We start from the raw sequence: 16,938 nt of genomic DNA, 5'->3' as shown, positions 1-16,938 counted from the left end.
ACTGCATTGCTTTGGAAAGCCTAATGAGGAAAACTTGATACCAAGGAGAACTTCCAAAACAAATGTACTCTGTGGCCTTTTGTCTTTCGTATGTTTGTGTTTTATTTTCTTTAATCTTCTGCCCTCCCCCTCTCCCTTTAGAGTGTCATCATGGTAGTGTTTGCTGAAGACAAAACAAGAGAAGATCAGCTCCGGCACTGGAAATACTGGCACTCAAGGCAACACACAGCTAAACAAAGATGCATTGACATAGGTAAAGGAACACTTCTCGCTGATGTCAAACTCTAAACTTAATTTGTTGGCATGGATTTTCTGCTAAAGCTTTGTCATTTTAAGGAGTCTTTGTGTTCTGCTTTCAGCTCTGTAACTTTTCTGAAAGACTGGAGGGTGCTTCTGATTGAGCTAATGTAGTTTTTAGGACTCCTTATGGAAGCTGGATTTCTGGCAGCTTTTATTTGGTTTCTGAATGAGCTGAGTTTGGGTACTTGCATTGGGTGATCTGATGACCCTCTCCAGATTACAGTTGCTTTTGGCATGAATCTTGGTAGCTGTGGCTAAATTGCCTCTTAAAGGCTCTGTGGCTGTCCTAGATGTTAGTGTTTCTTCAAAGGGTAAAATCCTTGTAGAGGAGTACCTCAGCTTGAGTGAGGTTTGTTCACGACTGGCCTTTAGTTCACAAACAAAAAAGGAAACGCTGCAAATTTCCACTCGCCTCTAGATAAGAGTGTGGCTGGCCAGCTTCCAAACTCCCGGCAGAAAGCTGGGTTGTACTCTGAGTCTTCCTTCTGTGAATAAAAGCAGGGATTAATCACTTGGCACTTAAAGCAGACATACATGCAAATCTTTGTTTGTTATTGGATGAGTTTTATTGAGAGCTTTTACCATTGCTGTACAGTTTCCCCTGCATAGCAGCTTATGACTCAGGACATACAATATCTGTGATGTCTGCCTTTCTCACTGGAGTTTCTAGTTGGGATTTTCTGCAAGTGCCCCATTTTCCTCTCCCAAAGTGTGTGGGGTTTTGGTTTTATGTTGGCTTTTTCTTTTAATGTTTGTTTTTTGGTCTGAGAGCCATTTCCAGACTTTTTAGTGATCCAGTCTTAAATACAATTCACCTTCCTTTGCCCCCAAGGTGTTGCTCAGGAGGCGCAGCTTTTTGCTGCTGTGTATGTGTGAAGAACTCTGGGTGGTATCACCTTCTCTCTCACGCTTCTTTTTTTTCTAACAGCTGATTACAAGGAGAGCTTCAACACCATCAGTAACATTGAAGAGATCGCATACAATGCCATATCCTTCACATGGGACATCAACGAGGAAGCCAAGGTATGTGACCACGGCTTTATTTCCTGTCCTTTCAGTAGATTCACAGCGTGGAGGGAGGAGAAGGGTGTGTGGCCTACCCAGTCATTAGCATGTAACAAGTTTGTTTACGCTCTTATATTAAGCAAAACCTCCTGGCTATTTCTTAAGAGGGTTTCTATGTGCAACTGCAGAGGGCTTTGCAACTGCTCTAAGGTTCTTGGCAGAACTGTCTGCTGAAAGACAGGTACCAGCAAAAGGAAACACAGAACTTCTCCAGAGCAGATTAATGGTACGAGAGGTGGTGTTGAGTGTAACTGAGTTCAGCAGCAGCACATTCCCTTGGTGGGAAGCAGGGAGGGCAATTTCTCAGGAGTTAAGGCTCATATTGAGGGAGTAGCTGCTGCTGTTGAGCTAACAAAGTATGTGTTGCTGAAACCACAGATCCCAATGCACCGTGACCTATTTAATGTTAGAGCAGCCTCCTGGTGAACTGTTTTCATCTTTTTGCCAAACTTTGGGCATTACAGTAGGTGTGTAAGTACAGGCAGCTTTCCTAGTTAGAGAACTGTGGCTGTTTGAAGCCATTCCATTATTTGGAAGGGACTCTTGTGTTTTCTAGCTGGTATGATAGCAGGTCAAAGAGAACTCAGTATCCTCAGTTCCCAAGTCATTTCCTGCACCGTTGCTGGAGATGGAGTGCAGAAGTTTTTAGGGGTTTTCTTTACTGCCTGGGCTGACAGTTTTCTTCAAAATTTGGGAAGTGTTTCCTTTGTTTTTTTGTGGACTGGCTGTTCTCTTGCTGGCATCTTGTGCCAGTCACCAGCATTGTGAGGAGAGCTTCTGGGGACCGCAGTGTCATGTCTAGGGAGAGCCCTAGTAGGGGGCACGTTGGAGCTCTTGGCAGCAAGTGCAAAGGTCCTTCTATAGCTGTGTGTGCTGCCGTGCTCTGCAAGAGACACAAAATGTTGCTGCACTGAGATTGTCGCTATTGCAAGTTTTACTTTATGCTGCGCAAGAGCATAACTGAGGAGCAGGGCGTAGAGCTGATGCTGGGAACTTGGTGACCATCCTGTGGAAAGCTGTCCTGTCCCACCAGCTGACAACCTGGTAATTTTCTCTTGATTTTTCCCCTCGGGGCAGTCCCAGTAAACTGGCAATGAGCAACATAGATGCTCACAATTGGTGTCTCCTCTGTGAAGAGAAAAGCAAACTGTTCAACAGCTCCACCATGTCATCCTTGGCATGTCCAGGCAGAGACTCTGGTTTTAGTGGGTACAGCAGTATTCATCTAGGTGAACCAAAAGATGAACCAAACCTTTTAAACAGGTTTGTCAGCACATAGCTGATGAATTTCAGTGTATCTATTTTGAAGCTGATGCAGGTGTTTATTGCTCAGGTGTTCTACAGGCACCTGGATGAGTAACTTAGTTATTGCAGATTCACAGTGAAATTACTTGTAACAGCTTGAAAAGGTCTGAGGACCCTCAAAGTTGTATTTCATCTCATGGCTAATATATGTAGGATTAACTGGTATGTAAAGTTGTTACTGAGGCTGGTTTTATGGCTATGTAAGACAGATTTCCTTTCTTTCAGCACAGTATCCATGTGCTTTCAGTGCTGATTCGTATGGAGAAAGCACTGTTAAAACCTCCTGGAATCCAGATTTTAAGGCAGAAATACTCTGGACACAAATGTCATTTTTAACAAGTGCTCTCTGTGTTTAAATGTCTATTTAGCTTTGTTATCTTTTTTCCTTAGTGGATGCATTTTGTCAATGGTCGGATTTCTCATCCGTGAGCTGCAGCTCTTTCTCAACTCCTGTGATCTTATCAGGAGATGCCTGAGCCAATTTCAACAATTTTTATTGCATGGTTCATTTACCTTGCATACACGTGCGCTCTCTCTCGCACTCTCTCAATCTCTTTTCTTTTCTTCCTCAAACAGTCTTCAAGTATGTGAGGAACAGAGAATAAGGAGAGCTGAATTTTGGATGCTGCAGCAGGTCCTTTGCAGTAATAAATACTGTCTTGTGTTTAATACTATCTATGCAACACTGCTGTTATGTTCAGCCAGACAGCAAGCCTTGATTATTAGAAACTTGTTTCCTGAGCCCTGCAGTTACCTGGACTAGAGCCAGAGGATTCTTTCAGGATTGCTGCTGCTCTCCTTTCCCTCTTGCTCTTGATTCCTGTTAGCTGTGGGAAGGATCTGGTCCTGTACAGCAGTAGTGCAGTGGTGCAGGGCTCTGCATCTGATGTTTCTGGTGCAATTACTCATGTGTGTCAGAAGTCCTAAAGCAGAAATAGTATATCTTCACAAGAAATTGCCCCTAGCAGCTCTGGGACCAGAGTCCTATGGGAATTTGCCTTCCCTTCTTTTGCTAGCCCTTGCTATGTGGGGCTCTACGGGAGCATCAGGCCTCTACCACCACTTTATCTGTGCTCTCTGTCACTTTGCTCCCTGAGAGAATGGCTTACTGGTCCCATCATCACTGAATGTTTCTCACCTGGAAAGAGTATTTCCCATCTAGGAGAGCTGAGTGTGATTCCCAGACACTGGACATGAGCTGTAGCAGGCAGGTCCTGCTTGAAGCAATTGGAGTTATCATACAGCTGGCTGTATTTGTGCGCTGGTAGGTCATCCCATGTGTGTGGGGACAGGAGTATTTCACGTACAACAGGCTTTTACCACTCCAGTTTCTGAGTCTATGGATTTCAGGGATGTTGTGTACTTCTTTCTAGTGGCTCCTCTCTGCCCTCTTCTGTTTCTTCAGGACAGCACAGAAGTTGCTGGAATTGGCTAGCCCGTGGAATAGCAGTGTAGTGAGTACTGTGGCTTTTGCAAATACGTTTGAACTGGAAAGGGTCCAGGATCTGAAGTTTCTCTGCTCTGAGGCAGTGAAGGGAGCTGAGGGTGGGAAGGTGACTACCAAGTTTCGAGAGGGAACTGGTAAAATAGCTGACAAAATGGTGAACTGTTGAATTGGGTATTTAGGAAAGTCAGCACAGCTTCTCAGGAGCAGTCCCAGTTGGGTGGAAGCATAGCCTGATGAGTCTGACAAAGATGTGTAGCTGATACACTCGCTCGCACGCAACAGGTAATGCTGGAGTTACCCTGAGGCTTTCGGAGACTTCAAACAGCTTCCCACCCTGTCCTGGGCCTCTACCTCTCTGGCCAGACAGTCAGGGCAGGATTGTTTTTCTACTAACAGCTTTTAGGTGTCTGAACACAAACCTGTTGCCTTTTGCTTCTGTCCCTTTATTAGGTATGGAGTGTCTAGAGCTGGGATGGAGCTTTCTGTGGAGGTGTCTGCCATTCCCCATTGATTTGATGTTCTTTGAAGTCAGCGTCTTAACTTAGGGAAGAGAAATCCTGTTTTTGTTGCTCCTTTTGTGTATTTGACTCCATCTGGCAGCCAGGATAAGTAGTTGTAGATCCAGGTTATGAGTTTTCAAAACTGAGAACCATCTCTTCTTAAGACTACGCGGTGTGCCTCATTCTCCTTTTGGCTGGTACCCAGTAGAGGTCTTGCCCAGGGAACTGGTGGAGTCATTGTCTCTGGAGATTCTCATGAAAAAGCTGTGTGTGGCCCATAGACTTGTGGAATCATAGAATGGCCTGGGTTGAAAAGGACCACAATGATCATCCAGTTTCCAACCCCCCTGCTATGTGCAGTGTTGCCAACCAGCAGACCAGGCTGCCCAGAGCCACATCCAGCCTGGCCTTGAATGCCTCCAGGGATGGGGCATCCACAGCCTCCTTGGGCAACCTGTTCCAGTGAACACTTCAGGACACTGGTGGGTGTGTTGCTGGGTTGATTGTTGGACTAGTTGGTCTTAGTGGCCTTCTCCAGTCTTACTGGTTCTGTGAAAATAGTCAATGTGTGTATGCTTAAATGTACATTTCTATGAGTCTTACCTGCTGCTCTGTCCTTAACATTGGCCATTGTCCTATTAGCTGTTAGCCGTTAGGCTATGAAACAAATTCTCTTTCCCTTAACCTTGGCCTGGAGACATGGCCTGCTCTCAAGTCAGTGACAGTTGAACAATCTGGACAGATCGGTTTCCCCAGGGTTAACTGGCTTTACAGGATCCAGCTTTGCTCAGATGCTCTCTGAGCTCTTGTCCTGTGTCTGCCCTGGACAAGGCAGCGTGCTCTGCTCTGGGGGCTTCACAGAGGGGCTCAGCTGCACAGTTCAGCACTGAGGTGGCTCACTGCAGGCTTACTGCTGTGCTGCTGACACCTGTGCTGTGTGCGCTCTGCAGCAGCTCTGCTCCCAACCTGTTTGGCTGAAAGCCTGAGAGCTGCAACTGGGAAGAACAGTACTGAGCAGAACACAATAGAGCAAGCTGGTGTCTTCGTGGCAATCGTGTCTTTGACAGGTTATGTGGTTGTGTGAACCACAGGTCCCTGCTGGTGTTGGAGGCAGCCTTCCATGCTTGCCAGTGGGTCGTTCTGAAAGTCAGTGGCTTCTGGGCAGGGCCCTGTGGAGGGCTTCTCTCTGCTTGCTTGGTAGGACTGCAGCCAAAAGTGATGTCATTGCACATTAAGGGCCCTATTGTCTTCCCACTCCTTCCCTCCAAAAACAAAAAAAGGCATTGTAAGCCAGGCTCTGCATGTGAAAGACCCTTTCTACTAAAATGAAGTACACAGTCAGGGTGTAACAGCAGCTTCAGGGCTGGAGAGCACTGTAGTAGAGCTTTTGGCTCTTTCCACTAAAGGGAAGATGCTGTGCTTTCTCTAAAGTGACGCTCTGAATAACAGTGTGATTAAATAATGTTGTTTTTTTTTTTTAATTTTTTGTCCAAGAAGAGTAGAACAGTCCTGTAAGGTAATTGGAAGCTAATTGGAGTCAGCCTTTAAAAGTAGCAGCTTGCCCATTGAGGGTGGTCTTCGGACAGGTCCTGGTGGATGTCAACTGCAGCTGTTGGGCAGGTTTTTGTTAGGTGAGCCCGCTTTCTGGAGAGGGTGGGTCTTTTGCTGGAACTTGAAGTAAGGCTGGGGTGTGCACAGCTGGTTTATTTTAAGAGCTTATTCTAGCTCAGTCTTCACTCGGTTGTTCACCGTAGGAAAAAATTCAACTTTTTTGATTGATGAATATTCCATGTATTTATACAGATGCCATTGTAATGAAACAGCAGTCATATGCCTCATTAAAGAAGGTGTTGCCACCTTCTGCAGTATTGAGGAGGTACAGGTTTGGTTAGTTGGAAATGAAACTATGAAATGTGATGAGTCAAACATACTTAAAGGGAAGAGATTGGTGTGAAGCCAAGGCTACAGACCACAAGTGCTTTGGTGCACAAGTACGTACAGCTTTAAGAGCAGGAACGTAGGAAAGTCACAGCAAGCCTTGCCTACCTGCCTGCTAACACAGGCCTCTCCATTCTCTGTGCTGGGTTATCTGAAACCAAGTGTCTGTTGCCCTTTATTTTAAACACTGCAAATCAGAAGCAGTTCAGCTAAGGGCCGTTCCTCCAGAGTTTGGCATCTTGAACTCCACCATCTTTCTGGGTTTCCAACACGGAGCTCACAGCACGTCTCTTAAAACCAAAGCAGAAACCTTCATGCGGTAGCTTCCCTGTGAACAGAACTGGGTGGTGATGATTTCAGCTCCATTCCTTTCATACCTGATTGCAAAACTTCCACTTCAGCCATTTTTGTGCCGTAGTAGACTTCATTCTTCCAGATTTATTTATTTTTTTAAACGTATTGCTTTGTTATTTTGTTGTTTTGTTTTTTTTCCTTGCCAAACTCCGCTGTTATTTTCTTTCCACCCACTCCAATGAGAGCAACGCCTGGGCTGCATCTTTATCTTATCAGTGTATGGGGTGGGGGGAGTACTGTAGGAATGGGAACCTCGATCCCTGGTTTTCCCATGTTCTGGGGCAAGGAAATGCTCAGAACACATGTTGGAATAGCAATCAGTGTTGCTCTTTGTGAGCAGGAATATGTATTTTCCTTTCATTACTATGCATTTTCATTCTGTTGACAGAACAAGCTTGCAAGGAGGATGTTCTTTTATCTGGGACTGGGTAATGTTTCCCACTCCGCCTTGCTTGGCAGGGTGTGGGACCCACTCTGTGTGTTGTGCCAGTTGCTCGAATAGGGCTTTGGAGGCTTTGAATGCAAACAAATTCCTTGGGCTCCCAGCAGGATGGCGCTGGGTCTCACAGAGCCAAAGCGGATGCGGCCCTATCGCGGATCTGCCAGACAACCCTTATTTGGAGCGTCCGATCCTGAAGGCAGGAGGTGGCTGGGGAGCCCACAGGTGCATGAGTTGCCTAATTTTTATCTCTGTCTTGGCTCTCATCCTGCTGATGCAAAACCTGTGGTGCATGTGGGAGGTGAAGAAACAAATGTGAGAGCAGCAAGATTAGCGACCTCTCAGGTGATTGGTACCAAGGTGTTGGTTTTTTTTTCCCTTCCTCCTTTTTGGGAAGGCTGCTCTGCCTTTCAAACACTGCTTTCCTGGGCTGTACCTTCATGGATGTGTGCAGGCAGACCCATGCTTACTCTGCCTGCACTGCCAGCTGCCTGGCCATAGTCCAGCCCCACTCCTGGAAGCCATGTGGCCTTCTTAGCACAGCACTCTGCCTCTTGGGGCTGCGCTGGTGCCCCTTATAAGGCTCTGAGGCTGGAGAAGGTTTGCATTCAGCTCAACAGGATTAAACACTTTAAGGTCTATCCTGCACATATCCATGCACTTGCGTCTTTAGGAAAGACCTCTTTGGTTTTTCTCCTTCACGTCTGTATTTAGCAAAGCCTTTAGAGAACCCATGTGCTCTCAGCCATCAGCACTTAAATACTGACCTTTGAGCTTCTGGGTAATTTTTCTTTGGTGGATGGCTGATAAATGAGCTGTCTGTGGAATCTGGGCCTCAGGCTGTTCCTCCAGCTATCCAGGAAGGAGTTTTGTAACCATGTGGCTGCATGCATCTGTGGGTCACCATGCAAACAGGCAGCTCTCAGACTTGGAGCTGACGTTCCCAGAGTTCCTGCTGGCAGGCAGGTTCCAATCCGCTGGTCCAAACCACAGTCTTTTATTTAAGTTAGATGCATCCTTTGCCTTATTTGTTCCCCTGGTTTTTAATCTAGTGTGGAAGCCTCAAAGGTTTCTCTTCAGGTTAGTTCGGTTGAGGGGTTCCGTGGCTCTCTGTTCTACAAAAAGTGAAATGAACGCTGAGATAAAGTCAGCTGTACAGCAACTGCTGCCTTCCCCAGCCAGAGACCACAGGAATGAGCTTGCTGCACCGAGGGAAAGCGGAGTGCGATGCAGCACGGACCCAGTGGGTCCTGTTGGGTGAGGTCTGTGAGGCCCCAGGCTGGTTCTGGGAGCAGGGAGTCTGGTGAGCCATCTGCAGCAAGACTGTGCCTTGGTGTTATGGAAACGAGATACAGTGGAATCCCTTTGCCTGCTGCATTTTTGGACGGAGCACTGGAACTAGTAGGCCAAGATCAAGAAGAATGGTTTGTATTACATTCCCAAGGAAGCAGCTTACCGCAGTTTAACTTGTCCCTTTTGGGTATGTTGTAGACTCCAGGCTTTGTATTGTCTCAAAATACAGTGAACCAAAGTCTCAAGCATCCTGATAGGTTTGAGTTCAGTATCTCATTAAAATGAGAGGCTTTTGTCTACCTAAGAGTGAGTAAGAGGAGGCTGTGCAAAGTGATATCTCATCTAAAGCTTCTGCATATGTAGCCTTTGGACTAAGCAAAATTGCTGGTGCTTCTTGTGTGACCAAAGAGCTTCGCGTCCAAGATAAACCAAGGAGAGGAGATGTAGGTATGCAAGCCTTCATGTTATAAAGACATCTTTCATCTCGCTGACAGTGAGGTTCCTGCAGCGCTTTGGTTGCCCTTTAATTACGCCTGTTTTTCCTGGTTTGTTTGAAAGGCAGATCTTGTTAGCAGAAAGGTGCTGCGTGGAAAGAACTTGGCTGTCTCTGCTGCCCTTCCTTGAGGGCGTGCAGCAGGGCAGCCAGATTAATTTTTTTTCCTGCAGAGTTAAAACTAAAGATCATTTCTTGCAGATCTGACCATAGGCACAGGGTGTTCCTTTGGAGTTGTGAGAGGCTGGGTGGGTTAGAATGGCCCAGGAAGTCAAGAGGTCTGTGCTCTTCCCACCCTGCCTTCCTGTGTGATCTTGAAGCAGCTGCTTTCATCCCTGTGCCTTGGTTTGTTCTTTCTGCAGGGCTGGGCTGCTGCTCACCTGCCCCATGGCTGCACAGTGCTGACTGCAGCACTGGGAAGTCTGGAGTGTGTTGGGATGAATGTCGCCGAATGTGGAGTTATAGCATCGAGTCCTGGCTTGCAGGCTTTGTTGTTCAGCGTTTTATCTCCAACGCTGCTCTGCAGAGCTATTTGTCAGCTTTCATTAATAACAACAACAACAAACAAAGTCTGGCAAAGCCTGGAAATATGATTCAGTTTACACCAAGGCTTAACTGCCAAGCAAGCAAAATATAACTCAAGAACAGCTTTCTAATCCTTTTCCAGATCTTTAAAGAAAATCTGTGTAACTTTGGAGGGTTTGACTCATGTTTGTAAGTGCTTGGGCTTGACAGCGCTCTATTTTTAAGTGCCGTCTTTATGTTGAATCTTGGGAGGTGAGATGAAAATGGGTTGGTTTTTTTTTTTTTAAAGTAACAGCAAATCTTAATATAGCTGAGAATGCGGAACTGCCCTTAGAAAAATAGGTTGGACACATGAAAAGGAATCTTGCTCAGCAGGCTGAAGATGTGGAGCAACTTCTGCGGTTACGTTTTTCTTTCTTCTGGCAGTTGTGGGGTGGGGATGGTGCTGGCTCACAGGGCTGGCTCACTCACCCAGCCCTGCGTTTCTCTCTCTGAGCACAGCCACGTCTTCCTGAGCAAAGCACCTGGCTGAGACGGTGTTAGCCCAGCCTAGAAAAGCAGTTCTCTCAAGTGCCCCTTTTGTGGAATTTGAAGCAACTTCAGGCTCACAGTGAGGCTCAGAGCTGCGGGATGGGCTGGGAGAAGCAGATGATCCCTTTTAACTGAGGGGGTTTGGTACAGATGGGCGAAGTTGGGTTCTGAAAGGCACGAGAAAGTCTGGGTTGTCATCTCCCGCCCGGAGTCCTGAGGACTTAAATGATGGCATTGAAATGAAGTCGACTCTTCAAAGCCAGAACTAATCAAATGAGGAGAATTTCGAGTAGGAGGATAATCTTTGTCATCTGACAGCCGATCCCTGGTTCCCATGAGATCCCCACACAGTTGTGCCGCAGCAGCACGTAGCTGTTGTGCCAGGGCTGCCGCCTTTTGCCTGGAGTGCTGTGCGTGCTTTGCATAGCTGGTAAGGCTGGGCCTGGGGGCCTCTTGCAGTGGAGTGCTCCACACTCAGAGCTGAATTTGCCAGAGGAGATGTGGCACCACTTAGTGGGTGCTCAGTCTGTTGGGGCGCAGTGGTGTGGGACTTCAGGGAGGAGTTCTGCAGGAATGTTGGGGCTGTGGGAGGTATGGAGCAGCTGCTGGTGCATGTTTCATTGCAGCATGTAGTCATCTTTCCCATGCAGACAGGAGGGCTGCGTGTGAATATTCATCGTGGGTACATATATTTGAAATTGAAAAGATGTAAAAATATGCAGACAGCAGAGTTAAGGCTCTCTTACAAACAAAACCAGTGCTTGGGGAGCACAATTACCCAGGCTGCGCATGCAGCTGATTACACAGCAACAGAGCAGCTGAGAGCATCTCTTCAGGTTCCTTGGAGCAATCACTCACCCTGGCAGTGCTGCCAGCACCCTCCCTCTGCCCATTCCAGGCCCTGGAGCTCAGTATGCAGGTGGCTGTGGATTGCTGATGTTTACTGGAGATATTTCACACCTTTCAATTTCCTTGCAGGAACAGGACCTGGTGGGGTATTGACAGGGTCCTGGTGAAGGGACAGCAGCTTTTGTGCCAGGGGTTGTGCTCAGCAGTGCTCGACTGGGCAGCCAGCCTCACTGTTCCTTGTTTTTTACTTTCTGAGCTTTTATAGTACTGTTTTACATGGAAATAAGAGCTCACTTCCCTAATCTGTTGATAGTTATTGCATTTCCATTTCCCCTGATGTATCAGAAGTTGAGAAGGACGTTGCAGGACTTGTGCAAAGAGGTCTTTGATAAGCAGTTTGCAAAACTGCAGATCCTGGTCAAACCCATTCACAACTTGCACAAGAACGGGGGATTTTGCAATGCTGAGATGGCTCCGGCAGGTGGCACTAATTCTCTGCACAGTGTCAGTCTGGTGCTTTGCTTCAGTAGCAAAAGAAGAAACCAGTTAGTTGGTGGGACAGCGTTCCTGTAATATCATTGTGTCTGGAGAAAGGCCTGGTGTAACTGTCTAGGGAAGGTGGATGGAGATCTCATAAAGCGTGAGGATTTACTCAAGTTCACTCTTGTTGAAATGACTTTACTGGGGTAAAGAATTAGGAATGCAGTGATGTCTCTCATGGATTATTACATGGAATCTCAGAAGATAGAAAGCCCTGCATGCAGGAGTGAAGACCAGCATCTAGACCTCCACTTGCTGTGTAGTCTGTTGCTCTGTGTCCAGCGAGCAGTCTGTGTGTCACTGCTGAGCACTGTTTGCCTCTTCTGCAGGTTTTCATCTCCGTGAACTGCCTCAGCACAGACTTTTCCTCTCAGAAAGGAGTTAAAGGCCTGCCCCTGAATCTTCAGATTGACACCTACAGCTACAACAACAGGAGTAATAAACCTGTGCACCGTGCCTACTGCCAGATTAAAGTCTTCTGTGACAAGGTAAGCTTGGGTCAGTGTGCATATAACACTTTGGGAAAGGCTGCTCCTCAGCTTAGGGGGCTTTTTGAACAGTGCAATTGGTACGGGCAAGTGAAGGCATTCATTTTTGCCCAAGTTGTACCACATCAGCCCTTGTAATCTTTGTGTTTTCTTATTATGCTTTTCTTTTGCTATCAAGCTGACCCCTCTGTGAGCACAAAATGGAGCTGTTCTCATTGTGGCCCTATGGGATACCGCAGTGTAGTGAAGTCTGTTGACAGGCTGGATAGGTGCTGTAGTTTGACTGTTCTGCCTCATACATTTAACACCTCAAAAACAAACACCTTTCCCAGTCACGGATCACCTGAAACAGTGAAGGAAGCTACAGGAGCTGAGCTGAAAGCAATTGCCAGAGCTTCTCTGGGTTTGTGAAGAAGGATTTTGCAGTTGTTGTAACCTTCTCCCCTCTGAACAATCTTTCAAGGGAGGATAGCAAGTGATATGCGGTGTTACTGTTTCCAGAGCTCTCCTGGCTGCCATGAGTGCTGCATAGCTTCCCCTGTCCCTCTGTTGATCACTGGGAGCAATACTGAACTCCTGCCTTGCTGGTACTGTACTTGGCTGGGGCCTGTCTTTGCATCCAGCCTCTCTTCATCAGATGGACTGTTTGTGAGTGAGATCTCGCACACCTCTGCAGCCCCAGGTCTGAGAAAGGCTCACACCTTCCCTCTGGAGGCCTGAGCTAGCAGGCATTGGTCTCATCATGTGCAGTTTTTCTTTAACCTGCAACTGGAAAATGAGTGTCTTGTTTCATTTTCACTGTCCCTATCACCTCCCCAAATCTATGGAGTGCTCTAGTCTGCCCCTGCTAATAGCACCCTGGTAATAACCCTGCCATGTTTTATTGTTCATTTTTAAACAGAATCATAAAATCATTAAGGTTGGAAAAGGCCACTTATCTTAGTGACAGGCTTAGGAAAAGGCCACTTATCTCATCCACCCACTGATCCATTCCCACCTTCCCCTATAGCCACATCCCTCAGTGCCACATCTCCATGGTTCTTGAACACCTTCAGGGATGGTGACTCCACCACCTCCCTGGGCAGCCTGTGCCACTGCCTCAACACTCTAAGAAGAAATATTTCCTCGTATTCAACCTGATGAAGTAACTGGTAACGAAGTCCTCTCTGCTTTCCTGCCTGATTTGGAGAAGCTACTTGCAGTTATCAGTATAAAGTTGCTTAGTTGTCTTCTTTCGTGTGCCTCCTGGGAAGACTGTTGTGGTGATTCTGAACTTCCAGGGGAATTGATGAATGTTCTCAGAGCTACTTCCTCTGCAGATAACTGCCAGTCACACGTATCCCTGTCCTTACTGTGTTTGTTGCCACCCTTTACCTGCAGATGTGCTGTTACCCCTTTTCTTCCTGCATAACCAGTTCTATACTGTGAAGATCTTTTGGGGGAATTAAAAACAGCATAAAATAGCCCTGCTGTGGCCGCACAATTGGGACAGCTCTGTAGACCCCCTCAGTTTCACCTAAGGCATGCCTGACCTCACATCTCACATCTGCTGCTTCTTGGTTCTGGTTTTTGGTTGCTGCCTGTGAGATGGAGTTTCTTCTGGCATTTCTGCCCTCAGCGCTCTGTGTGGAAAGAGCCCAAAGATGCTGTGCTTGAATTGCATCTTATCTCCCATGTGGCTTCAGGAGCTGAGCAAAGCAACATGAACAGAGTGGTGCCATTCTGTAGTGCGTCGTGGTGCAGGCTTTGTTCAGACTTGTCACAGAAGAGCTTAGACTACCAGGGATGGGGGTGGTCTGCCAAAGGAGGACCTCTGGGGCACAGCTGAGTGCTGTGTGGGCAAGGGATGATTAAAACATGCTCTCACAAACTGTTGCTGATGGTGTCCTTCAGGAGCTGCCATTGGGAGGGTTTTTATGGGGTGCAGAAACCAGTGAGATGTTGTTGAAAGAAGAGATCATAGAGGTGATGCAGCTGGGTGGGTACAGGCTGTGCTGGTACAGAGTGCCTGAGAGGGGACAACACTTTCTACCTCTGCCTCAGCCCAATAAATCCCTCCTAGAGTTGCTAATGCTTCTGCAGTGAGCAGCTTCTCCTATTAGATCTCTTCTTCTCTGACCTGTTTCATGAACCTCACAGCAAGGAGACAAGAGATGCCAAGGGTCAGTCCCAAGGACCTGTGAGAAGTGGTATTTCTCCAGTCCCGTCCCCCCCCCCCCGCACACCATGGGTCACAGCTCAAGCCTCCAGCTGGCTCTCAACAGTGATGTGCTGTTTTTAGACCCCTTTGGCTCAGCGTCCCTTTTGCTCTCACGTCTCCACATCCCTTTGCCCTAGTTTCCACAAACAAGAGAGTAGAAGTCTCTTGTAGTAACATTTCTCCACCAGCTAAGCATCCTCGCCACGCCGTCAGATGTGGGGACATGCTAGGCACGTGGACAGGATGCCCAGCTGCTGGCTGGGGTGAGCCTGTCCCACTGGGCAGCTGCTCCACATTGTGGGCAGGCTGCCAGAGCCCTACCTAAACAAGAGGGGCTGGGGACATCTTAGAGCATGCCTCAGAGCATGTCTGTTGTACCCGGCACGTAGGCAGGAGCAAGGCAGCCCAGCGGTGTCCTGAAGACTGTGCCATATTGACTGTGTCACAGCTTTGCGCCCTCTCCCTGTGCAGCTGTTGCTTATCGTGTAAGTTGTGTTTTGCTGCAGGAGGGAGGAATGACGGCTCTCCAGAGCACAGCTTCCCTTTGACAGCTCAAGAATCCGTTACACGAGGGAGGAGAAACAACAGAGAAAAATCCTGCAGCCTCTAATATGTTGGCAAGAGTGTGAAATCTTGTATTTCAGGCTGGTGAGGAAGTTGGGTAAACCTTTTTCTTATGAGCGTACTTACTCCATAGCTGCAGAATATGGGATTCCAAGATCCTAAGTCATTTTTATTCTTTTTCCTTCCCCCTGGCTCCTTGTAACAAGCTGACAAACCAGAAAAGCCTGTTGTTGAAGCAGCTGAGGTGATGCAGGGACTCATGGAGAGCCCAGCTGACTGTCTAACAGAGCTCTGACCGTGCAGTAACGGAGAGGTCGAAGGAGGTTTCCTCAAAGCACTTACAAATCCTGCCAGTGGATCTGAACATTCTTCACGCTGAAGACAGTGCTGTTCCATAGCGTAAAGTCTAAGGAGCAGAACTTCAGTAATTCCATACGAAAGGTAGAAAACACAGGGCTGGAGCCAGAGCTTTCTGCCACCAACTTCTGTTGCCAAGCTGAGATGCTGCAACACTTCTGGTGGCAGAAGCACAGATGGGTCCATCAGGAGTTTGGATGGATGTCCTCACTGTCCTGGTGGAGCCTTTGTTGGTGTTATGGGGCCAGCTGCAGCCAGCAGTGGGCTTGCCTTCATTAGCAACTTGTTTCTTTTTATCACAACAGCTGCCTGAAACTGCTTGTGTCCCTGCAGCTGGCAGGGGTGTGTGTTGGTGCACAGCAGATATGTAGGTGAATCTTCCTTTTAATTGGTAGTGCAGACATGCCTGCTGCAACCTTGCAGGTGTTAGCATGGTATAGCCCATAGGGTATGGATTTGCTGTGAGGTTAGGAAGGCTGTTGCCTTTCCCACATGCTGTGTGTTACGTACTATTTCCCACCTTACTGCTGTGTGTTGTTTTGATATTGTGTCTGCTGTAGCTAATCTGTTCGTCCTCTGCTCTGCACAAGGATGTGGGTGTGTTACTGGCAGCTCTGCAGGGCTAGAAAGAAGTAGCGATGGTTTCCTGTGTGGACAGATAACTGTTAGCCTGTTTTAGAGGAAGGCAGAGCTTGTGTGCTCCATGTGGGGCAGTGGTCTGATGGCAGCGCCCCAACTGGATTTTGGGTAGCTACTTTGGGCTGGTCGCTTCCTGCAGCTGGCTGTGTGACATCCCTACCCTAACCCACAGTCACGTGGGATTCTGTTCAGAGCTGAAGGAAGGAAAGTGATTCTCTGTTCTAGCTGTCTGCATCTACCTTAACTGTGTGTCCCCACGCACCAAGTGCCACGAGCTTTGTGAGCAGCAACTCAGCTTGGTCTCTGTGGCTCCTACCACAGCCCAGTGCAGATGCAAAGGAAAGAAATAAATAATACCTGCTTTAAAGCGCTGGATGTCTACAGCTTTATAGAGGCTTGTATAGCTGCTGCTGACTCCAGGTGCAACATGCAGGAAGGTGTCTTGTACTTGGTGATACAAGCGTGGTTTGATGTTACAGATCAGTGCTTACTGAATACCTTGTGAACTCTTAAACTGGGAGGACTTGAAAGTTTCTAGTGTTTCAAACCCTTCAGGTCTATCTTGTCATGCTTCATACAATCGTTATTTCTATCTGATTTGAAACAAGAGGAAGTAATGGCACCTTGCATGTGGTTGCTGGAGTTCATTAGATGATAGGATTTGAAAGTAAATGTTGGATGATCTTGGTGTTGGCATGCAGGTGGAACTGCAACTCAGGTACCCCGGAGCTGACCTCTGCAAGCACAGCTCTGGAAGAATCTGTTTCTGCTTCTGCACCTGAAAAACAGTGAACTAACAAACCCTCCTCACTTCTGCTTCCCTTAATCTCTTGGCAGGGAGCAGAAAGGAAGATCAGGGATGAAGAACGAAAGCAGAGCAAAAGAAAAGGCAAGTGCACTGACCCCAGCTCTCAGTTGAATGCCTGTAAGTAGAAAATATTCCATGAGTATTTTAAATATTAGATCTCATTTTGGCTACAAATGATCGATGTACTAGTACTCTTAAGTCAATTTTTTTTTATATTCCGTGTGGAGTTGGTTTTGTTTTAAGCTGTTTCTTATGGATCATTAATTGCATTGAACCAATTACTGAGTCGTTTAGGACTTAACA

The 16,938-nt window shown here is 47.2% G+C and overlaps 1 protein-coding gene across 2 annotated transcripts in view; it reads left to right on the top strand.

Annotated features, from left to right (window-relative positions):
* The window catches only part of GRHL1 (grainyhead like transcription factor 1), a 35,549-nt gene that overhangs the window by 9,693 nt on the left and 8,918 nt on the right, over positions 1–16,938 (top strand). For both annotated transcript variants that reach the window (XM_072332445.1, XM_072332444.1), the window contains exons 7-10: positions 142–253; positions 1,229–1,323; positions 11,909–12,067; positions 16,665–16,752. In XM_072332445.1, coding sequence (XP_072188546.1) covers positions 142–253; positions 1,229–1,323; positions 11,909–12,067; positions 16,665–16,752 — 454 coding nt within the window. The remainder of the gene's footprint in view (positions 1–141; positions 254–1,228; positions 1,324–11,908; positions 12,068–16,664; positions 16,753–16,938) is intronic.

This window comes from Excalfactoria chinensis, chromosome 3 (genome assembly GCF_039878825.1).
Source record: "Excalfactoria chinensis isolate bCotChi1 chromosome 3, bCotChi1.hap2, whole genome shotgun sequence".
NCBI lineage: Eukaryota > Metazoa > Chordata > Aves > Galliformes > Phasianidae > Excalfactoria > Excalfactoria chinensis.
This window is presented reverse-complemented; position numbering and strand designations above follow the sequence as displayed.